At 33.6% G+C, this 25254-nt stretch overlaps 3 protein-coding genes across 11 annotated transcripts; 2 read left to right on the forward strand and 1 right to left on the reverse strand.

The window, feature by feature from the left end:
- Nucleotides 1-1365: 1365 nt before the first annotated feature.
- Nucleotides 1366-8049, reverse strand: LOC7482256 (uncharacterized). 8 transcript variants are annotated; one of them, XM_052456746.1, is made up of 8 exons: nucleotides 7766-8046; nucleotides 6730-7651; nucleotides 5467-6494; nucleotides 5234-5273; nucleotides 4889-4956; nucleotides 2417-2556; nucleotides 2078-2331; nucleotides 1366-1981 (listed from the first exon to the last, which is right to left on the reverse strand). In XM_052456746.1, exons 5-8 carry the CDS (start codon nucleotides 4926-4928, stop codon nucleotides 1588-1590), a joined length of 828 nt encoding a protein of 275 aa, XP_052312706.1. In that variant the 5' UTR covers nucleotides 4929-4956; nucleotides 5234-5273; nucleotides 5467-6494; nucleotides 6730-7651; nucleotides 7766-8046; the 3' UTR covers nucleotides 1366-1587. The 8 variants fall into 8 exon arrangements, with proteins under 8 accessions (XP_052312706.1, XP_024466856.1, XP_024466857.1 ...); XM_024611088.2 differs by having other exon boundaries at nucleotides 4889-5012; XM_024611089.2 differs by lacking the exon at nucleotides 5234-5273 and having other exon boundaries at nucleotides 4889-5012.
- Nucleotides 8050-14159: 6110 nt separating this feature from the next.
- On the forward strand, nucleotides 14160-14962 carry LOC7482258 (zinc finger protein GIS3). Its single transcript, XM_002314887.4, has one exon. The coding sequence runs from the start codon at nucleotides 14210-14212 to the stop codon at nucleotides 14759-14761; it is 552 nt and encodes a 183-aa protein (XP_002314923.1). The 5' UTR covers nucleotides 14160-14209; the 3' UTR covers nucleotides 14762-14962.
- Nucleotides 14963-20019: 5057 nt separating this feature from the next.
- LOC7489412 (uncharacterized) lies at nucleotides 20020-25254 on the forward strand. 2 transcript variants are annotated; one of them, XM_002314889.3, is made up of 6 exons: nucleotides 20020-20268; nucleotides 20794-20980; nucleotides 21074-21132; nucleotides 21233-23035; nucleotides 23879-24029; nucleotides 24159-25254. In XM_002314889.3, the coding sequence occupies exons 2-6, from the start codon at nucleotides 20824-20826 to the stop codon at nucleotides 24824-24826; spliced, it is 2838 nt and encodes a 945-aa protein (XP_002314925.2). In that variant the 5' UTR covers nucleotides 20020-20268; nucleotides 20794-20823; the 3' UTR covers nucleotides 24827-25254. The 2 variants fall into 2 exon arrangements, with proteins under 2 accessions (XP_002314925.2, XP_024465414.1); XM_024609646.2 differs by having other exon boundaries at nucleotides 20020-20261.

A 25254-nucleotide genomic window follows, 5' to 3' on the forward strand; every position in this document is an offset into this window, starting at 1 on the left:
TAATTTAATTTTTTATATATTTTAAAAGCACAATATAATGATAAATTACCTTTATAAGCAAAAAATTTCTAACTAACACCCATGTTTTGTATTTTCAAATTAGTTTTTTTTTTAATTATCAAATTGACTGAGAGGCTATTTGGTCTTTTAATAAATATAAATATTATTTTAAAAATAAAAGTTGCACACGCTAGCGAGTGGGTGATGTATGCACTCTTCAGCGACAACGTTAAAAGCGTTTAACCATGATCTTCTTGGTGGTGTGGCGTTTATACATGGTAGCATAATAGTTGGGCTTCGATAGACCTTTTTATTCTTCTTATTTTCTCTCTTCTACTTGTCAAAATATAAATGTGTCATTTTATTTGTTTTTTGTATCCAATTTGATTCTCATTCATTAAATTGCTATTTTTTTTATTTTTATCCGTTTTGATTGATTTTTTTCTTTAATTTTCTCATTCATCATTTGGTTTCATTTAATTTTTATATCAAATATGATCTTTATTATTTTGATTACTATTTATTTATTTATTTTTTATCATTTTTCTAATTGAATCTTATTTTCAATTCATCTTTCAGCATTTGATTTTAAATTATTTTATATTAAATTTAGTCATCATTCTTTTTACTACTATTTCTTTTGTTATGGATCTTTTTTCTTATTGCATTTTTTTTCATTTTTTCCCTCAGTATTTTGCTTTATTATTTTTTTGGGTTTTCTTTCTATAGGGTTAGTCTTAGGCTCATGATTAGGGTTATGAGTTTTGAAGGTTAACATAAGTTAACTTTGAATTTTTTTTCTTTTTTTTAATTATTTTTTCAATTTCACACTACAACATTTGATTTGTTGAGAATTGGTCTTTGTGCTTTACTTTTCACTTTCTTTTCTATGGAGTTACTCCAATCTTGTGTCCATGTTCGTGGGGCTAGCGAGTTAACCTGAATTGATCTAATTTTTTTCTTTTTTTTTTAATTATTTTTTTATTAGTTTCGCCCTTCAATATTGAGTTGTTTGATAACTGAGTTTCATAATATTATTTAATTTGATTTCAATAGGATTACTCCTGTATCAAAACCAAGTTGCAAATTTGACTTACTAAATAAGATGGACTTATATCGAGTTTGTTTTTATTTTTTTTGCTGTTATTTTTCTAGTTTGTTTATTATTGTTATATTTTTTTATTTGTATTATTTAAATTAGTTATATTTATTAAATCTAATCGAATAAATAACTTGTATTTAAAAAAAAAATAGTTTTTTTTTTAAAACTGTGTTATTTTAGCATTTTTTTTTTTAATATTGAAAACAATCTACAGGCTAGCAGCGTAATGGAGGTCCTATCTAGTATATTCTATAATAGATACATGACCGTAATTTTCTTTTCAATTTTTTTTTTGCCGTAAAACAACCTACAACTCTCACCAGGTTAATATTCTTAGAAGAAAATATTAAGAAAAGTTATACCAATCAGAATTTCATGTAAATATACAAATTCCCTTCACATGATTACTTGCCATGGATCTCTTGCTTCTGCCTCTGGCTTTGCTAAGCAGCTAAGGGCACCGACATAAATATCCTTTTCGTGCTTTACAGTACCAAATGTAACTGCTTGGCGAAAGCTGGTGGATATGTGAATGATGATTGCTCAATCTGATCCTCTCTAACAACTGGATTCTCTCTCGCAATGGAAGTGATCATTTGATGTTGAGGTGACCTTGGCGGAGACGCGTAGAGGGCAGAGGCCTCAAGTATCTCTCGCCGTGTGTTTTCGTGCTCTTGGATCGTTCTTTGTGCACATAATACTGTCAAGTATAATCCAGCGGCAAAGAAGACTGTTAACAATGCAAAGATTCCTGCAGCAGAGAACAAGCCTTCTCTAACGATGAGGCAATTCGGCCTTGGTCTAGACCAATTCTTCAAATGCCCTGATTCCACACTCAGCCCAATTAACAACAAGATTTCCCCAACAGCAAAGCATATCCTGTTAAAAATCATATACATTAATGGTTGAGATAATTGGCAAGAGTTGAGATGACTGATAATTGCAAAACCTGAAGCAAAAATTGACTGATCATACCAAGTTGTAACAAAGAAAAGTCCTGCCTTCCATGTGATGGTCTTGGAATTAGCAGAATTGGGGTCCCAAACAACTAGAGCCGGAGGCGTTGCTTTGCTCACTGCTATCAACATGTACATATGTTCCACAACCATGGCAACTGCTAGACCTACAAATGCAATAGCAGCGCATAACAATGGTATCTTGCCACTGCCAGTATATATACATTGGGAATCCTCGTCATTTTCTTTACTATCAGAGTTCACCCATGTCACCTACAAGATCATACCCCCACAAAGTTATATGTCACATATGGCTGTCGTGGAAGGTGTAATTCAAATGTTTTTGTTTAAGGGTTACCTGGGAACGAGCTGCTTCAGCTATAAGGCAAAGAACGAAACAAAATAGGCCACAAACAATGGTCAAGACCATGAGGAAGGCAGCTGTTTTACTACCCAAACCCGTACTTCCATGACTTGGTGCAAGATCTGCGTGTGTGACTGCTCTTGTTTTTCCCATGGTTGATTCCAAGATGATTGCAATTCATGCAGGTTCAAGAGGATGAAGAAGAAAATTAATACAGACCGCTTTTTAAAAACCCATTTCATAAAAAGGACAGAAATTTGCAGAATAGCTTGGTGAAAAGGTTGCTTAAAGGCCAAAGATTCTCAGGTTCTGGCCTTTAGTGTCAAGCATTCACACAAGTATAGTTGGTTCTCAGGAAATTTAAAACTATAATATTCTGCTCAATGAAGATAATCAAATAAGGGCATTTGCTAATTCTCTCTTTGAGTCTTCCTTAGCTCCAAGTGCATTTTGTCCTTTCTTCTTTTCTAGACCTTTATCTCAAAGTGAATTTTAGTGTACATTTAAGTTATTTTTACAGCTCATCCAGAGTCAGTGTGAACACCTTGCAGCATCAAAAGGTTTCCGACACACTTCAATCCAATGATAGAAATGAACAGGTGAGCTTTTTTATCATAGTTCGAATCAGCACTAGCAGTCCTTAATGGACATGTCAGATTATAATCGTACTTGCATATTGCACAGTTCACGAGTGCTATAAAGATAGGCGTCTCATCAAGTTCATTAATCTCAGAACTTTATTAATTAATATTATTAAAGACACACCTGTTGATCAATCTCAGTCCAACAAAGGATGCATGATTTTTAGTATGCGATGTGAACTAAGAATGGACGGTTATGCGCAGCAAAGAAAAGTGAAAAGGATGGCCAATATGCATATATTCTTGGTAGATTATCACTTTATTAAGCCCTGATCAACTGTTGAGTGTTGACATCGCAAGGTATATTATTATGAACACCAAAGTATAACAGTATCTTGCTGGGGTGGCAAAATCCGGAAAAGTGAAACAAGAGGAAGGAACAAAATGACAGAAATCGATATTTAGAGGATTCTGGGTGGCTGGGTCTGGCCTTATAATTTGGTCAGACACATGGACCAGTATAACGGGGAAGAGTATAGTGGTTCTGAAATCACCTGAAACGGTGAGCAGAAAAGATGGCACGGTTGACCTAAAATGGCATCTGCATGGGTTCTTCTGATCAAAAAGAATTTCATACAAAGATGGTGCTTCGTCATATTCAACTTTGTCAACTCATACACTTCCCATTGTGCTTTCCCTTTATGCTGTTTTCATTGGTCACAAACGGCCGAAATTGAATTGCCCTTCACCAAACTATCTTTTCAATCAACCAACTATGGAATGAATGTTAAGGGAGCACCTCATGATGATTCCTCATCAATCTTCTCGGAGAACTTTTAGACCCAAGAAACAACGGCTAGATAATTGCCTTGGTGCATCTGCATTTGCTTAACACGGAAGAAATAGGAGATTTAAAATCCTGCTTTTCTTTTATTTTAAAAGTATTTTTAAAAAAATTTAAATTTTTTTCATTTTTTTTGTTTTAAATTAATATTTTTTTAATGTTTTTAGATCATTTTGATGCATTAATATCAAAAATAATATTTAAAAAATAAAAAAAATAATATTTTAATATATTTCCAAATAAAAAACATTTTAAAAATAACTATAACCACACTACCAAAACAGGAAAAAAAAAAATCAAGAGCAATGGTGTTAGATTGCTGCCAAGTAGGCTAAGCAAGGTTTCTTTGGCTGACGATTCATCCGACTAAGGTATATCTGTAAATGTCTTGAACTGTTTAGAATGTAAAAATGTCTATTATAGCGTCGAAAGAAATGTAGAAGCATTAGATTGTATGGTGATGTGTTAAAAAGAAAAGGACAGCGTATATATTATTAATTAATTACCACACTCACAAAACAGCGTATATATGTTTTTTTTTTCTTTTTTGATTTAATTCTTTTTTTTAAATATTAAATATTAAATTAATTTTAATAATTAAATTTAATTTGTTTTTTATAGAGTTATTATGATCTATTGATCCAAGTTATAAATTTAACAGGTTAATTCGGGTCGATTTAATATGTTATTGTCTTAATATTTTTTAAAAATATTATCTAATATTTCTCCAAATTAATATTTTAAAAAGATATTATCTAATATGTATTATTTTTTAAGTCGATAATTATATTATTTTATTAAAAAATATATTAACAATACTTGGATTTTTTATGTTAAAAATAATAATTTAACTAGTAATACAATACAAATCAGCGATTTAAAGATCTCAAACACGTGTAAAGAAGATGTGGTGTACATTAAAAATAAAAATAAATAACAATAGCAATAACGAGACTGAAATTTTCCCACAGAACATTATCAAATTACTCTAATGCTACATGAAATTTTAAGGACTTCGGAAAGAATCTAACTTGGGCTTACCATAAGAAGAGCTGTACGGCAGGTGCATTATCACCAGCATGGCTTGAAGCCTTGAAGTGTGCAAAAGACTTTGCCAACATGAGCGAAAAGGGAATAGGGGAAGGTCAAATTTATGGTGTTAACACTGTCAATGAAAATAATAGCAATAATCAAGCAGGAAATTGAATCATCAAAAAAGAGAATAAAAGCAGCATGTAAGGTATCTGCATAATTAGAACAATAAACAGAGATGGAAATAATTTAGTAATGGCCTTGAAGGAACGCTTCTTCTCGATAAAAAATATTCTCAGCAAAATGAGACATAAAGTTTCTCCCGTCCAAATGTTCAAGGTGGTTGATCCATACCTGTGCTCAAGTATTCTGAACCCAGAGACATCTTGATTTCCTAATTTGCAGCAAATAAAGTTTCATTTGGTTGTAAGGCATAAGAAGAAAACAATGATCGGAAGATATCTAAAAAAAATCAGAGATGATAAGAATAGGAGCCTTCTTTCATAGGGTGAACTTTAGAAATGGGGAGATTCGAATATTTTGTAATCCTGGTAATCTTGTAGGAATGCACTGTGGCACATACTCACCTTGCTTAAAAACGCCGTGATTTTAAAACAAACGAATGGAATTCTTTTGCAGGCTTGGCTATAATGAGACGTGGCTGTGGACATGTTATCGCTTCAATGAAAGTAAAAACCCTTGATAAATGAGCAGGTGTTTTTGGCTGAGAGCACTCAAATACTTGCGTAGTAACATTTGGAAGGATAAACGATGAACTGTTTGTAGAAATGGACACTAACAACAGTGATCTGATTTCTTTTGATAAAAACTACCATCTCCACTATCCTACTCTACCAGTATACTAGCTCAGAGCCATTCAAATGTTCGCTTCTCATCATTGGACAATCTGATGCATCATGTCCAAAACGCCCACAGCAAGGACTCGAGTAGTGCCTTCTTTTTCTAGAAATACCAACTCCACCTCTGGGCCGTCTCTCTTTTAGCTTTCCTAGAGTGACTGTTCCACCAGAATCTTCTACCTCTGGTAAAATCAGCGAGTCTGACGGGCAGTTAAAGGCATTTTCACCGTGTATCTGTCTAGGAAGGCCTCTAATATGCGATAATACCATGGAAATTTGCTCACAAGCAACATCAAGGCATTCCTCTGTTTCAACCGATTCTGCCATAACCGTACAAGCTATGGATTCTAGCAACTGAATTTTCTCGGACTGCATCCTTGAACTGGTAATTGAACTAACTTCACGCCATCGGGAATTTGAAAACAGTTAATTGGTTGACAGAACAAGGAGAACATGTCTACAGAGGATGCCTGGAAATTCAAACCAATTGCAGCCACAGCTGATGTGCCCTTGATATGAATCCCAGATGACTTTGCAAACCCCATTTATCTGAGTATAGTGTCTGACTTGGAAACAATATTCGTCTATTGGGAAAGATGCATACTGTGGAGCTAACACGAGCTATTCTTGGAGTTTGCCAAAGGCATATGGAGTAAGAACAGATGCTGCATGTGATTCAATGGGTGAAACTGTTTCAGGAAAACACTATTCAGCTTTTGTGGCATCTCTGACTTGTAATCAACAATATCAGCCAGCTGCAAAGAGGATAAATAGACAAGTTAGGCTATCGAAATTAATAAAACGAAAGCAAACAGAAGATAATGTACGTACTTCCTCTACAAAGCAATCTAGTTGAGACTGTGCACTCAAAAAACCTTTATTTGGCATCTCAGTCCCTTTATTTTGAGATATCCACTTGGCTTTCATATGACAAGCTAGTAACAGGGCTACAAAAAAAGAAAGGTCATCCTCAAATCACCAGATACATACCTTCAATGCCCAAGAAAAAGATTATGTATCTTCTTCACGTAGAAGTACGCAACTGAAAAAACAGGTCATCCCATGATTATCTACTCCAACCCAAATACCTAACCGCATATCACAGGCATCCAGATGGTGGGTTGTGTCAAAAACCATTGCATCGCTAAATGCCTCGTATAATTGAACAGATGAAGCATAAGACCACACGATATCCTCTAACCTGTTGTGGCGACCAATTTTGAAGTTATATTTAAAGCTGTGATCTTCATCTTTCAGTTTCTTGCACATCGCAATAAGATCAATCGCATCATTGTCTTGATTAACATTTCTGAAAGACAGTAGTAAGTTTCTTGCATATATTTCTGTAGAAGGCAAGCATCCTAGCTTCACACCTTTCTCTAGCTCCATCAATCGTAACAACTGTCGCACCGACATTCCAGCTTTTGCAAAAATGCAAATGCGACTCTTGTCATCTGAAAAAATAGTGCAATAGGCAGGAAGGAGGTGCACTTCATTCGATTTTAACATTTCATTGTTGTGGATGTTGCTAAAGCCTGTAACATGCCATTCAGGGACATCAAAATCCGCCCGCTTCACAATATGCGCATGGACGCTTAACAGCCGCAACGTGATGAATAGCGATTCCTTTTCATCTTTCCATCTTCAGACAGTTTCATCTGTGGATAACCACCGCGATGGCAGGTGAAATATCTTCTCGTGACTCCTCGACAAACTCCGTCCTTTCCATGAGTACGGTGACATCTAATTGAAAACCACATTGCTTTGCAAAACTCAATCCTTAATAACTATTCATTGGTTACAAAAAAACAATCAGCGATTAATCCATGGAGAACGTCAAGGTGAATTTCATTAGTTACAATCAGCGATTAATCCAGCGATCAAATCCTTAATAAAATCCCAATCAATCCACCTTCATTAGTTACAAAAAAACAATAAAATAATCAGACGTCAAGGTGAATTTCAGTGATTCATGAATCGGAATTATTGTAATGTACACAAATAAATTAAAAGTAGATGTACATACCAGGGGGGTTTGGATCTTGATAGTATAAATATAACGGTCAATAACGAACTTCAAGTTTAAAAGAAAGACAAAGGTACATGAAACTGGCGGTGATTTAACAGAAGGGGAGCAGAGCGCATCCATGGAGAACGATAACTATTCATTGGGGGAGCTGAGCCATTGTGCGCCGTGCTGATACATGGTATTATCCAACGCCACAGCACAATTTCTGGCCGTTGATCAGTTGGGTTTTCAATTGGCGGGGCCCACTTCTGAAGAGAATTTGCACAAGAAGTCAAGAAATCAACGGATTGCACGTCAGCTCTGTATTTTTATTGGTTCTCTAACCTAGGTGGCGTACGTTAGACTGTACTATAATTGGAAGTGTTTGGGCTTTAATTCCCTGGGAGCCCAGTTGCATCTAACGTTGAAGTCAATTATATCCACAGGCCGCCTGTATAATAATGGATTAATGGCCTAGCAAATAGATAATGGGTTAGTTTAGAATAAATGATTTAATTCTTAACCACAATATTTTTTGTTCTTTGTCTATTATATTAACAATATAATACTGGTTTTAGTTTAATACTTTACATTTTAAATATAATATTTTATTTTGTATATGTTAGTATACATACATATTACAATATTATTTGATTCAGTTACAACTTTAAATATTTTAATAAATATTTAATATGCATGTTAAAATATTATTTTAATTCAATAGCAATTTTAAGTATTTTACTTTAATTTAAAAGCATGATTGCTATCTAATTTAATTATCATATTTTTAATTAATACTTACTTTAACAAATTAAATTTAATCTAAACAATTACAATCTATAAAATATCATTTATTTGAATCTTCTCAAGAGAAGAAGTTTCTAATAAATCCTTGGTGGTCAAACTATAAATGAATTTAAAGTGTACTTGGAAGTGAGATAATTATTATTTTTTAAAGTATTTTTATTTAGAAATATATTAAAAATAATATTTTATTATTATTTAAAAAATATTTTTAATATCAACAAATCAAAACAATCCAAAAATATATAAAAATTAATTTTTTAAAAAAAACACACCATTTATAACAGAGTTTCAAGCAACTCCATGGTTTTGATGTATGAAATGATATTAAGGCCCCGTTTGTTTCCTAGAAAGTAGTTTCCTTTTGAAAAGTGAATTCTGGGGAAAGTGAATTCCGGGAAAGTATTTTTCGATGTTTGGTAGTGTAATGGAAAATAAGTTGGAAAACACTTTCCAGTGTTTGGTTATGTCATGGAAAATGAGCTGGAAAATAACTTATTAATGTTTTATTTTTCCCAAGTTTATTAAAATAATGAGGAACAAATCTTACAAATTAAAAAGTTGAATGAGAATGAAATTGAAAAAAAATATAATTTCATAAATTATCTCAAATAAAATAAATAATAATCAGAATAATAGAGATCAAATTTAAAAAATTAAAAAAAATGAAAGGTGAATAAATTAAAATAATAATAATTAACATTTCATAAATTATTTCAAATAAAATAAGTAACAATAAAAAAAATAAGGACCAAATTTGATAGATAAAAAATTTCAATAAAAAAATGATAAGAAAAAAGCAAATAGCAATTATAAAAATAAGGACCAAAATTAATATAAAAATTAAATTTTAAGAGATGAAATTGAAAAATAAATATTCAAAACAAATTATATATAGCAATCAAAAGTTTGAGGATCAAATTTGATATAATCAGCAAATAATGATATTTCTAAATTTTTCACAACTTCCGGAAAGTGTTTTCCGCCCAAATTTTCTAGGAAAACACTTTCCTGAAAACCAAGCTAAATTTTCCTTTGACTGGAAAGTGTTTTCCGTTGACCAATTTTTCTAATGGCAAATAAACACAGGAAAGTTTGGAAAGTGGTTTCCCGGAAACCACTTTCCGGAAAACAAACACAGCCAAAAGGGAAAATATTTTCCTGGAAACCAAGCCAAATTTTTCTTTGACTGGAAAGTGTTTTTCGTTGACTGAAAAGTATTTTCTATTGACCGGAAAATGTTTTTTGTTGATCAATTTTTTTAATAACAAACAAATATAAAAAAATTTAAAAAATAAATTTTTTAAAAATAAATTCTGAAAACAAATATGCCTAAAAAAATGCCTCAATAGTCGAACAACACTCCTTCGGGAAAGGCGGGGAAAAAGGAATTGGAAGAGATTTATCTAATCGAAGGGTCAATGACAATGACACTTGACATCTGATGGTGATACAGACATTTAGAATTGCAACCTTCCAAAGGAATATATATATACATATATATATATATATATGGTCCACGATCACCAAGCGTGGGGAAACAGTAAGTCAGCAGGTTTAGGTGACAAATTTCCACTTCAAAAAAAAATGGATAGAATTTGAAAGCCAAAAGACGAACTTGATTTAACGTGGCACCAAAATTGAACGGTCTGGCTTTGTCGACAAAATGCAAATTAATAGTCTCAAGAATGTCTTTTCTTCTTATATTCGATCGGACGAGCACATGAATGACCACCAATCATGGATAATGGAATTTGGTGTTTTATTAAGCATGAAAGGGAGATGTTAATATGTTGTCTACATATACTGATTCATTTTACAAAATAAAAAAAATATAAGGGGTGTATCTTAATTAATCAGATTTTGAATTTATTCCCTAAACGTCACTAGTTTGAATGCCACAAATATCTAAACCACTAGAGATTTATTTAGTCGTTAACTTTAGGGTTTCAGAACAATAGTCAAGGTATACGTAAGCTGACCCAAACATTCACTATTATATAAAAAAATGACACACACACATATATAACAAAGAGAGTTGCTTTTCATAAGGACATGAATAATTCAATCGATCTTGCATCCTGATATGTTTTAAAAATGTGTTTTATTTGAAAAAAAGTATAAAAGAAATTAATAACTTTTAATAGCTCACTTCTCTTGCCTATTGTGAATTGATTGATTTAATAAATTCAAAAGAAATCTGGATGACCAACAAAAACACAAATTAACTTAAAAAAATAAACCAAGAAGATTTTTTTAAAAACTGTTGAGATAATGATGCATTGGATCACCTCAATCACGCGTGACTCGGTTCATAAACCTTTCCAGGTTTAATAACTCTTTATCTAATACAGTTTTTACTTAATTATATGATAAAATCAGATGCTCGCAATTTCGAGCATCAATCCTAAAATAGATAGTTGTTCAAGACCGTGATAACCCTAAACAAATAAGAAAAAAAATCATTCATGAAGTCCATTTCCCAGCTAATTCAACATCGATGGATGAAATTAGAAAAAATTAAAATTATTTTTTTAATTATTATCAACATCAAGTAAAGCAACAAATTGCCTTTAAAATGATGATTAAGCCCTGAATTCAAGTTTTAAAAGTGATTTTAAAAAAATAACAATCTTAGACCCATGTTAAGTGTTGCTTTGCATTTATAGGCATTACAATAACTTAACTTTGCAAAAAAAAATAAAAAATAAAAAAGATAGCAATAACTTTAATCAATTAAAAATTGGCTAATCCACAATAACTGAAGGAGGGCAAGTATAAGAGTCATTATAGGAAAAACCAGTAAATTTATTGTTTCAACTTATAATAATTGATCCGGGCGAATATTCTAAACCTAGGTTAATATTTCAAATTCACAACCCATGAAATTAAAAACCCGGGTCCAATTAAGAATTTTAACTGTCAATCAATCTAATGCTAAATGATAAAATTTAAAAACAAATCCTGAATTTAAAACTAACCAAAGCAAAAAAATAATAATAAAAGAAGGAAAGAATAAGCATCAAATATGAAAGGAGAAAAAGATGAAGGGGTGAAATTGAAAAAGAAAAAGAAAATAAAAAACTATCTTAAAGAAAAAAAATTAAAAGCATGAGGACCAAATCTGATAGATAAAAAAAAATCAAAGAAGGGTGCAATTGAAAACAATACAAAATTTAAGAAATGTATTAAAATAAAACAAAGAGAAATAATAAAATCAGGGACAAAATCAAAAGGAAAATAACTTGAAGATAATATGAAAATATGGAGGGCCAGTCATGAATATCTAGAAGAAAAAAGAAAAGAAAGAAAAAAAGGATGCCGGCTATGCATCAGAGGTCAGGCAATTACACGAGCTGCAAAAGGAGGAAAGGAAGGCCAAGACAAATTGAATGACACGGTGGAATAACTTTTTTGACCACCGAAGTCATGTAGCGTCAGCAGGCTTTTTGCTTTTTGCTTTTTTATTTGTGAAAATACTACTCTACCCTTAGGACCCAAACATTATTACAAAAAAACCATTTTAAGATTACGAATTAGCCACTCGAGTCAAGCTTTCAGAAATTTGAATCCAAAGGTATTAGAGTAATTATATTATAGCAAAAAATATGAAATGTCCAAAAAGACCCCTAGACCATAGTTAAATGATTATTTGCTTTTAAGGGTAACAAAGTCTTTTTATTATGCAAAACAATAATAAAAGACTTAAACGCCCCTAAACAATTGAAAAATAAGAAATTAACCAAAGAAAAAGACCATTTTATCTCTAAAATTAAGATAGTTTATTGAGAGTTTTTTCAAGGACAAAACCGTCAATTTACTATTACAATCCATAGTAAACAAATGCATATATACAATATTTTTCCTAGATGTTTTAGCTTTATCTTCAATGAAAGAGAATTGAATGGAGCACTTGTCTTATTGATGAAAGCTTATCCAAATGTCTAAAAACGTGAAACAATTAACAAGTGCTCAAAATGCTGGCCTCAGATTATTGTCTACTGAGAAACTCTGGCAAGCACGAAGACCATATATATATGACATTAACTATCTAGCGTGATATTCTACAGTTTGATGGGAAATGTTGACAAAGCTAATTTAATTATGCCTAGAACACCTTCAATGGTGTACCTAGCTCATGGAATTAGCCATAAGCATGTGGACACGAGCAAGATCGAGATTGTGGGGGACACAGTCGTCATCCCCGTACGTGTAGAAGACATGCAGCACCATTCCTCTGTGAGTTTTAGTGGCAGACATTCACTTGGAATCATTGATGATCATCGTCACATAAGATCGACATCCTCTATTTCATAATTAAAGAAGTTATAAACTTATTAGGAACCCTAAATTTTGCCACAATGCACTCTCTGAAAAATACATACTAGCTAGCTAAGAATATTCCTTTATAATTATTTGACATTGATGCAAATAGTTTTAATTTGAGAGGTACTGCACTTGCAAATATAAATTGAAAGAACTTAACTAACATATTTTTCATGGGAAGTTCAATTATTTATGGAAAGAACTTAAAAGAAAGAGAGGAAGAGGACTGCAACTTCGGAGAAAGTTACGTCTAGGTTTGGCATGAACACATGACTTGACATTAGAGGCAGGTAAAAAGACAACGAGTCAATAACAGTAGCAGGCAAAACTCTACTTCCTGTAGGATCAGATAAGCTTAGGTAAGCGTCCTTCGAGGGTATCTGTGTCGTTTTCCATAGCAGATGTCATCTTCTGGACATGGGTGCATGGGAGAACATCATGGTGGAGATGCAATTTTTTTAATTATAATCAGACAATTTTAAATTTTAAATTGTTGGGACATGATTTAATAGTATCGTATAATCACTTACATATATATACCTTATATCAACAAATTTTTTGGTTTGAAACTTATTATTAGAGTTAAAACTTCCACAAATCTATTATATATTGCTGAAATTTAATTTAATAATTAGATTATGCTGCTATATAGAAGATTCAAACTTTGATTGCTTCTGGTTAAAAAAATTAGAATAACAGATTATTAGGTGATATTTTATGATATTGTTCATATTTTATATATACTTACTTATTGTGAAATATATTAAAATATAATTATTGTGAAGTCAAAAGGTTTGGATTTTGAACAGATTTAAATAATTGGGTTTCTAATATAATCACACATAATTTTCAAGCAATAAAAAATTACAAAGTTGGGATGTGTGCATGTAACACAATCTTTTTACATATATAACAATATCGCTAGAACACACATATTTAAAAATTATTTGAAATCAAATTATATGTGAAATTGAATTTAATTTCATTAATTTATGATTTGAATTTAATCAATTAATAACTTATTATAATTTTTATGTTTGAAATAAAATATCAAATCTTAAAATTTAAAAAGGTATTTTTAAAATATTATTTTTAGTATTAATTTTAAGAGAAATTAATTTGCAAATCAGATAACCCCTCTAATTTGTTTTTATCTATTTTTTATAATTTGAATTCCATTTTATCTATTTTAAATGCTCAAAAAAATTCTAAACACATGAATACATGAATGAAATGATTTAACTTAACATATATATATATATATAACACACACACACCATGTCTCCTGCAGTCCTACTGAGAAGTAGGGCAAAATTTCTAGGGTAAATCAGCATGAGTGCATCAAAAAACACAAACCTTGGTGACCCCCAAAAGAAACCACCGTCATCAACTTTAAAGCTACTTGGTTTTTCAGTGAAGCGCTATCAAGAGGAATTGCCAGCCACAACACCATTCAACATTGAATATATCAAAAAATTTGAATGCCAATACTGTCACCGAGGTTTTGCTAATTCTCAAGCTTTAGGTGGCCATCAAAATGCACACAAGAGAGAACGTCAACGTGCAAAGCGAGCCCTGTACTTCTTCAAAGATCATCAACATCAACGGATCAAACCAGCAGGTCCCATTATCAATGCACATGCAGCTAGATCCGGGCCGTTGATTTGTGCTAGTGGGTCTAGAAGTATTAAAGCAGCAGCTGGGGTAGCTAGGTTTGAGTGTCCAGCACAATCACCATCGTTGTTAATGTTAGATCATCATATAGATCCTCGTCCACTTGTGGGCCCAGTAGGTGCGGGGGCTATATCAGCAACTTCTTTGATTGCAGAAGATGAAGGAGCTGGGGTTGATCTTCACTTGCGACTAGCACCCTTACATCCATAGCCTTTTGTTGGGTAACTATTGGTTGATCCTTCTGACACATCTGTCCTTTTTACTTTGTTAGAAGAGAAGACGAGGAGGGACACGAATATCATAAATCCATCTTAGTTTGATGTATGCCATAATGACAGGTTGTTGTTGTTATTATTATTGAGGAGTTTGCAAGCAAAATGATTTGGATAATTATTACGAGGACGTTGAGAATTCTTTCCTTGATCATATGCGTGAGTTTTATCATGATAAATAGTCATCAACATCAGGACGTGTATATGATCTCCTAGCTCTTGCACTGAAAATAGAACTTTCCAAATCATTTTTCATATGCAAAATGATAAATTGTACGCAGGACGCAGTACGCCTACAGATATATGATGAAGATAGTCATTTCTCTCGCAGTCTTCCTGCTATTTTTTTTTTTAATTCCAAGTACTGATCATGGCTGTAAATTAAATTACTAATTAGCTTTCGTGATTTAGGCAGCATTACTATATATTACTGTTAGGTGAAGCTTCGCCCATGAATCTAGATGGCATTTAGTGCGAGGATGCTTAAGATTATGTGAAGAAAACAATTTGGAATTGATTAATTAAGAAGGGTTCGACTAATAGATGTTTTTAGAGTTTTTATTAAAAGTCATTTAATGCTCCAGCACTCAATCTCCACTTTTCTTTTCAGTTCAGATATTATCATATATAAAATGACACTTATTTATCTTCAATAATCAATATCTTTTATTTTCATTTAAATATTTGATTTTTATTTCTTTTTTTTTATCACAATTTAACTATAAATTAATAAAGTGTAATAAATATACTTAGATAATGTTTAAAAGGTGTTTTAAGAGCATCAGTTAATTACTTTTAGTAACCACTAAATATATTAAAAATAGAAATGTTAAATATCTGGAGTAACATGAGGGTAAACTTGTTGATGTATCAATTTATTAAAAAGTTCACATAAATTTCATTTGCATATATGTATAGCTCAACCTAATTTATATGCAATATTTAATTAAGGGGTTGTTTGATTTATTTATTTTTATATAAATTTCATTTGCATATATGCGATTTAACCTGTTTTTTAAACTGTTTTTTTCTTGAGAAAACATTAAATTAATATATTTTCAAGTGTTTTTTTTTTATAATTTTAATATGTTAATAAAAAAAATAAAATATTACTTTTAAATATCACTTATGCTCGGCCAAGAAAGGCAAGTCTAGCAGCCTAGGGACAAGCTTAAGAAAAAATTAAAAACTACATAAAAAAACGAAAATATACCAAACAGTTCCTGAGGACATGTAAGCTGTTGCATTGTAAAATTCTCATCCCAATGGCAGTGGCCCAAATAAAGCAGTCAAAGAAGCCACTATTTCGCCCACCAAACAGGAGAAGTTCAATGCCATCCACACTTCCCTACTCTTTCATTATCTCTTTTTAGAGTTTCAAAATCAGAAAAAGCTCATACTGCCACCGCACAACAAAACACAAATACATCAAAATAGAACTCTGAATTATCCCATTATTTTTCTCTAACAGTCTAATTATTCATTGCCGCAGTATTTTCTCTAGCTAGCTGTACCTTGTTACGTAATCCAGCTAGTAATGAACAAACCTCTTCCTCTCCCTCGTATATATAAAGAATACCAATAACTTGGCACCAGAACCTTCACAGCCTGAGGCGGAACATTCCGATGTTTCTCTTTCTCTCCTTGCCTTCTAGCTAGCTAGTACTCCTGGTGGAAAAGTGTAAGAGAAATGGAAAATCACTTTCAGGCATCTAATGTTAACAATCAAATATATGGCAACGTTGGTGATTCGAAGTTAGAGAAAAGGTGTAGACACACATACCTCAATCTTGCATGCTATCATCCTCACCAATGCCACCAGTACTATCTTCATGGAATGTTCATAGCGATCATAGCATATATAAATCAAAACGGAGTTTCAACGACTCGGCTGAAGCCAAGAGACAAAAGAGAGTTATGAAGTATAAGGCCTATGCTGTTGAAGGGAAAATGAAGACCTCTTTCAGGAATGGGATACGTTGGGTCAAGGACAAGTATTGTTCACTTGTGCATAGATATTGATTGACTATGTGAAAACATGAATTTATCTGTGTTTCTTGGATATATATAGAATTTTCTTCCCTTATGAACAATATTTAAGGTTTTTGGTTGTTCTGATGATGATGATTTAAATATTGTGGTCACTCAATATGTATGCCTATAATTCTTCGATGCTTGGTTTGTCCACGCAAAAACCTTGGAGAGAATGATTAAAAGAGCTTTGTCAAGGAAATATATGGGAACCAATTCTCTTTTCAAAAACGTTACCTGCTCGTGAAATCTCAGATCGACTAGAACATCAACGACTCCTCTAGTTCAATTATATAGCTCTGACCTATGGTGATGTTATTTATTTTTTTGGCAGGAGGTCATGGCTCAAAATTGCAAAACGCCGTACGCATACAAATATCCAATTATTAAATCTTCATTAATTGAGACACCTTTTCTTTTCTTTCCCTGGTAGTTTTTCGAAGGAGGAAATTCTTGAGCTTTGAGCTTCCAGGAAGCCTGGTTTTTAATAATTAAGCTATGTTTCAGTCACGAATTTGAGCAATTAATTACCTCGTATTAATTAAAAAAAACAATAAACTTAACGTTAGCTGGGTCAGAGAGCAAGAAGGTGTAGAATAGATGTGTGCATTAGTCCTGTGAATTTGAGCAATTAATTACCTCGTATTAATTAAAATTTTTTTGTTTTTTTTTTACTTCAAATTAATATTTTATTATTGATTTTAGATCATTCTGATATACTAATGTTAAAATAAATTTTTTTAAAATAAAAAATATTATTTTAATATATTTTTAAATAAAATTTTTTTAAAAAAATAACCAAACCTACATCCCAAATACTTTAACACTCGAAACCTCACCGGGACAACAAACTAGGCTAGCCCATCACCTAAAAACAAAAGGTGGTCTGTCCTCATTCGTTTCATATAAATTGCAAAGGTAGAAGACGATATATCTCATGACCCTGAATTTATTAATTTTCCCTTGTAAAAATTTCAGAATAGATAAGCTAGAATGTCCATAGCTATAGCAGTCCCATACAAGTACAATACGAGCTAGGATGTGCAGACCATCCATACATCAAGGGCCCATCTTCACCGAAAGAGGTAGAAGTAACATAGCCAGCTGATAAAACCAGTTATCCAAGTGCTTCTTTGGTCGTCAAGTCCAAAAATTAGCCCTTCACTAGGTTCACGTTATAACCATTTCAACACTTTTAAGTTGAATACGTCGCGGTAAGTAGGAGAAAAAATAATAATTAAGTTACCTCATAATTAGTCATACCCACAAATGATATAAATACTACTATTATTTTAGCTATATTTACATCATTAACATATTTTTATACAGGCCTTGAAAAAAAAGGATTTGATTATTAGTCGTTGTTCTTGTTTTTTATTATCTTCGATGGTTTCTATTCCTTGGATTATTTACAAGTGATATTCAAGTTTTTATTTTTGCAACCATAGCTGCAACTTATGTAGGTGAATCCATGGAGGGACACCATTCACTAAGTTTTGAAATAGTCTATTTTAGCTTAGTGCAAGGTAGTTTTATGCCTTGCTCGAGATAATTTTCATCATGAACATAAATATACATATAAATAGACAAAAAAAATCTATAAAATTTAGAAGAATAGTTAAAAAGATTACAATATTAGAAAATTATAGGAAAAAAATAGTTCCACCATAAAACGGTTTTCATTTTAGTTAATTTTTTTCAATTCAAAGACCGGCCAAAAAAAATATTAATAAAAATTAAATTACATGAACTTAGATCATTCATAGACTTATATTTCTATGAAATGATTTCTACTAAGAAATTTGGCCATTTAGATTGATTATATCAATATGGGATAATGATAAATTATAAATTAAATAAAAAAAGATAAGTGTGTACAAAAAGTGAGAATCAAGAGAAAATGATTTTGTTAAAAAGGTGAGATCAAACTAGATATATATAATTGCTATAAACCAACTCTTTTTTTATAGATGTTTCCGTAAAAGAGTGGGATCAAACTAGTTTTTCTCTTTTTAATTTAAGAGAAAAACTAATAACTAGAAACAAATTCATTTACCATCGACTCCTCACTTTATTTTGGATTTCTCAGCAATAAACCCTCCAAGATGTTCGGGTGTCTGCAACAAAGAACACTGTCAAACCTTGGTCAATAGCACGGCCGTATCGGTGTCAATTTTCATATCAGGATTTTGCCAGGGCGGAAGATGGCTCTAGCCTTAACACGTATATAGCCATGACTGCAATAATTTTCTTCACTTTGCTGACTCCAAACAGTAATCACTAGGCAACCACACCTAACCGCCCCAAACATGGATCAATAAAATTATGCGATTGCTAGCTAGTGCTTCCGCAATAAATATCACGTTACCTTTTCACGTCTAGTGTTAAAGAAATTGTTGGCCCGCAAGGGCGAAGCACATTTGTCGCCGATTCTGAAACAAAGTACTATAACAGAATGAGTTATTGGCTTGCATTAAAGATTTGAATTCTTGAGGGTTAATAGACACATAAAAAGAAAAAATTACTGTGAACATGTATCTGCGGGTCCATTGTTGCTTAGAGGAAGTACTTTTTCTTCGTCCTCTCCAACTAATATGTTTGTCTCCTTTTCACTTAACCTAAGGGTAAATTTATGATGTCCTGACTATTGCAAATTAATAAAAAAAAAACAGGGTAAAATAACACCTTTTTCCTTTTAATTTCTTTAATGTTTATATAATGACATTGGCCCACTGAATTATAGTAATTTCCCATTACTTTTCGTCAAAGACCGCCATGTTAGATTGTGAGCTTACATGCTTGTCGATCGATTTGTTGAATAAAATAATAATAATAATCATACACGTTCCTAAAATGTCATTCCTAAAATAATAATAATAATAATAATATTTGTTGTGGCAAATCTAGTGTATACCTTTCTCTACACCAATATTCCCCAATTGGCATGTGTCGAAAAAAGCCACGTTTCTATCCAGCAGTAAAATATCTCACTCTTTCTGTACACCTCAGTCTAAGTTTATCACAGCCTCAAAAGATGAGTCACTCAAACTGAGTGGCCCGTTTAGAAATTTGAAATCACTCCCTCTAAAAAAAGAGACGTTATAACTTTCTTCTTCTTCTTCTTCTTTTTTACCATAATAACAACTATCATTATTATTTTCTTTTTTTCTTTTTTTTTAAAAAAGAAAGCTATGGAAGTTGCTTCTGTCTCCATTTATTGCATTTGAACTACACACCACTGAGGGGAAAGACACCGCCTTTCACTCTCTCATTAATCTCTGCAAAATATTTCCATACTTTTCTCTCTCTCATTGAAACCTAGCCTCTCTGGAAATTTGCTTGCTTTTGAAGAAGGAAACAGAGTGTCCAGGGAGTTTTAGCTCATATATATCACCACTCACCCATTGGTTTCATGTAAGTTTTTTTTTTGTTTCAACATTTGGAGACACTTTTATGTATAATTGGATTGGATCAAGTGTTTATTTGAAGATAATAAGTGAAATGAATTTCTGGGTTTTGTTTGGTTATTCTAAAGTTTTAATCTTTGTAGGTTCTCTTGGTATGATGAGATAGAATTAAGTGATTATAGACTATGTTTTGAACATAACCAGTGAAAAAAAATTTATGGGTTCTATTTGTTTAGCTGAAAGCTCTAATCTTTGATATGGTGAAAATTGCGGCTCATTGATGTTGAAAAAATCCCAAAGAAATTTGAATCTAAGCTGGTATAGTGTACCATTTGCTTGAAATACATGGCTCTTAATTCAGGATGATAGGTTTCTGAGAATGGACTGTTAGGGATAATTATCTTGTATAACGAGTTCTTACCTCTTCCATGATTTGAACTGTCTCTATGAATGTGTAAATTGTTCGTGGAATGGATAAAGGAATGCAATTTAGTTGGGGAATTAACCATGTTTCCATCTAATCAAACTGCAGATGGAGCCTTCTATTTTTCTCCACTTATAGATGCTGAAGAGGGATCGATCTTTTGGTATTGAGAAAATGGGAATTGAGAAAGAAGGTTCCAAAAGTGGAGGGGGATACGTAGGTGGTTTCTTTCAGCTGTTTGATTGGACTGCAAAATCTAGGAAAAAGTTGTTCTCAAGCAAGTCAGATTTACAAGGTATAAGTTTCTTTTTCTTTACATTCTATATCCTCATGTACATATTATTCTCTTCTATGGTTGGTTATGAATTTTTTATCTGACTCTTTGTAGAGCTTTCAAAACAAGGAAAGAGAAATGGTGGGAGCTTGCGAATGACTCGGCTTCGTCTGGTGGGTTATGGCCATTTGTTAATATTTTGTTTCGTTGTTTATCTTGTTATTCAATTTTTTGAGGCAGTGATATATCTAACAGTTTTCATTACATTTGCAGATGGATGATGATGATACTGGAGCAGGATCGAGTATTAGAGGAGGCAGTGATTATAGTTGTGCTTCGTCAGTAACAGATGATGAAGGATATGGGGCTAGGGCCCCTGGGGTGGTAGCCAGGCTTATGGGATTAGACTCCATGCCAACATCTAATTTCCTGGAGCCCAATTCTACCCCTTTTTTTGACACCCAATCCCTTAGAGATGCCTCTCGTGGCAAGAGAAATTTCGATTACTATCATGACCATCAAATCACTTACTCGGGAAATCTGCTTAACAAGGAGGATGGCCCTCCTAGAAATTTGGTGAAGTCCAAGCCTCAGAAGGTCCTGAGCAGGCCTATTGAAAAGTTTCAAACGGAAATCTTGCCTCCTAAATCGGCTAAATCAATTCCAACTACCCACCATAAACTTTTATCTCCAATCAAGAGTCCTGGCTTCATTCCGAGCAAAACTGCTGCTCACATAATGGAAGCAGCTGCAAAAATTATTGAACCTAGTCCCCTAGCAGTAGCCAAAGCCAAAATGCCTGCTCTTGGTTCTTCGTCATTACCACTGAAAGTTCGGGATCTTAAGGAAAAACTGGAGGTTGCTCAGAAAATGCCTCTGGTAGGGTCCTCTTCAGCAGCCATAAGAACTCGAGAAGCGAAAGAGAAAGTAGAAGCTTCTCATAAAACCTCGAGACTTGCAGAAACTTCTCGAAGACCAGTTGAGTCGAGTGCTGCCAAGCATCTAAAGGGGCAGTCTTTGAACAAAAGCTGGAATGGATCAGATGATACATCTTACAGGGCTTTTTCTGAGACTGATGAAGACTCTTCTAGCTCAAAGACTAAGGTAAAGTCTATCTCACTTGCAATCCAAGCAAAGTTCAATGTTCAGAGAAGAGAAGGTTTGAATGCAAGTAGTAGTCAAGGCTTTGTAGGCCAGAAAGAACAGGCCGAGGTTTCATCAAGTCAGCCCTTCAAGAGCCACCCAAATTTCCAAAAGAGTTCGCAAAAAAGATCTCCTATACTTAAAGCTTCTGGTGCTCTTAGGCAGAATAATCAGAAACAAAATTGTATGATGGATAAAGACAAATTGCCTTCAAAGCCCTTGGTTTCCAACTTGCAGGGTAAAAAGGTACTGTCTGGGAATCCTCCAGCAAGGCACAAAACTTTTTGTAAGACTTTTGGTTCCAAAAATGGATCCAGGAAGTTGGCCTCAGATTCGAGAGAAGTTGAGAAGGGGACTTCTAACTATAGTACAAGGAGTAATCCAAGGAAGAAGCGATCGATTGATGGGAATTTGCATCTTGAGAAAAACCAGGTTGCTGATAAATTGCTGATTGACAGAAATCGGAAGGCTGTTGAAACTAATCCAGTTATTGATAGGCACTTTAGTTGGGTAGAAGAAAGCAAAAGGAAAGGCATGGATGTTGTTTCATTCACATTCACAGCCCCCTTGACACGGTCTATGCCTGGTTCTGAAACACCTACTCGGGTTGTACAGGAAAAAAGTGGTTCTTGTACGGATAATCGCAGCAAGAGATTGTTGCTTGACACAGATAGTATGAATCTATCTTCAGGGGGATATAATGTGATAGGGGGGGATGCTTTGAGTACTCTTTTGGAACAAAAAATGAGGGAATTGACCAAAACTGTCGAGTCTTCTAGTTCCCTATCCACGTTTAGTTCAGGCGGCACTGCACCAAGGTTACATGATAACAAGGATGAAAGTGTCTCATGCATAGATAGATCGGATAGCTGCTATGATTGTCACTTTCTCTCCACAGATCCTGCAGCTCTCAGATTGAAACGCATTCTTCAGGTGCATATTTCTGAATTTCCAACTGAAAGAAAACCCAACATTACTAAATCTCTCATTCTCTATATATATATGTGTGTGTGTGTGTGTGTGTGTGTGTGTGTGTGTGGAATACCTTGCTAGACACAAGAAATCCTGTTTAGTTAGCAGTGTATGATACAAAATACCTTTGGGTGCATATTTTAAATGCCATTGCTATGAATCTCAAAATGAGAAAATTCCTTCAGATCAATCTTTCTTGTAGTAGTGTGTGCCAACTGCCAACTGGTTTACCCCAATCCTTCTTGTCTGGCATGTAACGTGTAAGACCCCGATAAGGTGTCTGGTGTCTAGCTATCTTTATTAGGGCCAGCCTGGTTTTCATTCCAGAGTACTGCTTAAGTGCTTTCAATCACACATGTTTTTGTTTTTTCTTTCTCATACGTTTTGTATTTCTCTTTTGCTGGGTGCTTCAGTTATGCTTTCTATTTTCAGTCTGGAGTGTAAGTCAGTTCCAAATTCATGTCTATTTCATCAATCTGCATTTATCGCATGTTTTTTAACTTATAAAATACTGAAGCTGTATTTCTGTTATCCATACTGTATTATTAAGTGATCAATGTAACCTTGCTATAAAATGTTATTTTAAAGACCCACTTATGCTGTGAAGTCAGCACTTTAGATTTTGTGAAGCTCTGTCACTTGGAAAAATGCTATTCTCGATCTTCTAATGTTGTAGGCACACTACAATAGTAGGTGGTTACTTCTCATTATTAATCTGGGTCTTTAACGTAGTGTCAAAGGTTAATGTTGCAAACTTCTGCACCATTTCATATGAGGGTAGTTGATGCATTTATTACATATCAGGGAGTTGATGAGATGGACTGTAGCAGCAAGTCAAATGATTCCAGAAAGTTCCTTGATTGTAGACGTCCTAGTCCAGTCTCTGTTCTTGAACATTCTTTTTCAACTGAAAGTAGCAGCTCTTTAGACAGCGCGGATAGTTGCATTACAGAAGGTAAGGGCAATGCATTTCTCATTCTTAAACTTCATGTACTATTTAGTTTCAGTCTTTCAGAACTTAGTAAGGGTAGTGCGCTTTACCAGTTGATGTCAAGAAAGTTAAAATGATTGCAATATAATTCAGGGAGCAGGCATTGTTCATCCATTCAAGTCCAGGAAGTCCATGGTTTGAGCTCTTCAAAGAAGTTCCATTTTGTGGATGTTGATACGGAGTTATCAGATTCTGCTTCTTCATCATCAACAGGAACTGTGGATAGAAAACATGCAAATATGTTAGCAGTGACAGGTCTTGCGAGATCAACCAAGTGGGAAATAGAATATGTGAAGAAGATTCTCTGTAATATTGAATTGATGTTTCAGGACTTCGCATTAGGTCGGGCTTCCAAGATCATAAACCCTCACCTCTTCCATCAGTTGGAAAGGAGAAAAGATATGTTTGAAAGTGATGGTGTTGATGCTAGGCTAGAGCGGAAAGTATTATTTGATTGTGCAAGTGAATGCTTGGACTTGAGATGCAGACGTTATGCTGGTGGTGGATACAAGGCGTGGGTGAAAGGGACAACAATGGTGAGAAGAAAGGAATGGTTAGGGGAAGACGTGTGCAAGGAGATCTTGGAATGGAGCAGCATGGGGGATTGCATGGTGGATGAGCTTGTAGACAAGGACATGAGCAGTCAGTATGGAAGATGGCTGGACTTTGAAATAGATGCATTTGCATTTGGAGTAGAGGTCGAAAGCCAGATATTTAATTCATTGGTTAATGAGGTTGTTGCTGATATCTTGCTGTTTTGATGCCTATAGCCCAAGAAGGAGATTCACGGTGGCGAGAGATTGGGGAAAACTGTATGGTGGATGGTGCTTGTAGAGAACAAGGGTTGTGCTTTGTGTAGAATTGTTAGGTCTTATAGGTTTTAACCAATGCCTCAGCATAATAGCTTTCCATCTCTAGTGTTAGCCAATCCCAACGTATGTTTTCCTCGGGGTGTTTATAAGATTCTTTATTGTTCGCTTCATTTATTTGGCTAGAAAGTGTTCATAAGTTGTCGTCATAACTCATAAGCAAAATCACTGTAATCGAGGTTGGAGAAGCCAGCTTATGCATCCGCAGGCTATCATACGAACTCTGGTTCAATTGATTACAGCTCGGCTCTCTTCAGCTCACTAACAATTTTCTTATTCAACTGTTCAGTCTGCAATCCATGAAGTTTTTCTGGTAGCTA

This window comes from Populus trichocarpa, chromosome 10 (assembly GCF_000002775.5).
Source record: "Populus trichocarpa isolate Nisqually-1 chromosome 10, P.trichocarpa_v4.1, whole genome shotgun sequence".
Taxonomy (NCBI): Eukaryota; Viridiplantae; Streptophyta; class Magnoliopsida; order Malpighiales; family Salicaceae; genus Populus; species Populus trichocarpa.

What these genes read in the sequence shown, in the direction of transcription:
- LOC7482256 (XM_024611087.2), bottom strand. Translation starts at nt 4,928, where the DNA reads ATGCTGGTGATAATGCACCTGCCGTACAGCTCTTCTTATG. An exon ending in GCCGTACAGCTCTTCTTATG is followed by an intron (nt 2,557 to 4,888) that starts GTAAGCCCAAGT and finishes AAACAAGAGCAG; the next exon opens with TCACACACGCAGATCTTGCA. An exon ending in CTTTTCTTTGTTACAACTTG is followed by an intron (nt 1,982 to 2,077) that starts GTATGATCAGTC and finishes GATTTTTAACAG; the next exon opens with GATATGCTTTGCTGTTGGGG.
- LOC7482258 (XM_002314887.4), top strand. Translation starts at nt 14,210, where the DNA reads ATGAGTGCATCAAAAAACACAAACCTTGGTGACCCCCAAAAGAAACCA.
- LOC7489412 (XM_002314889.3), top strand. Translation starts at nt 20,824, where the DNA reads ATGCTGAAGAGGGATCGATCTTTTGGTATTGAGAAAATGGGAATTGAG. An exon ending in AAGCAAGTCAGATTTACAAG is followed by an intron (nt 20,981 to 21,073) that starts GTATAAGTTTCT and finishes GACTCTTTGTAG; the next exon opens with AGCTTTCAAAACAAGGAAAG. An exon ending in GGATAGTTGCATTACAGAAG is followed by an intron (nt 24,030 to 24,158) that starts GTAAGGGCAATG and finishes AATATAATTCAG; the next exon opens with GGAGCAGGCATTGTTCATCC.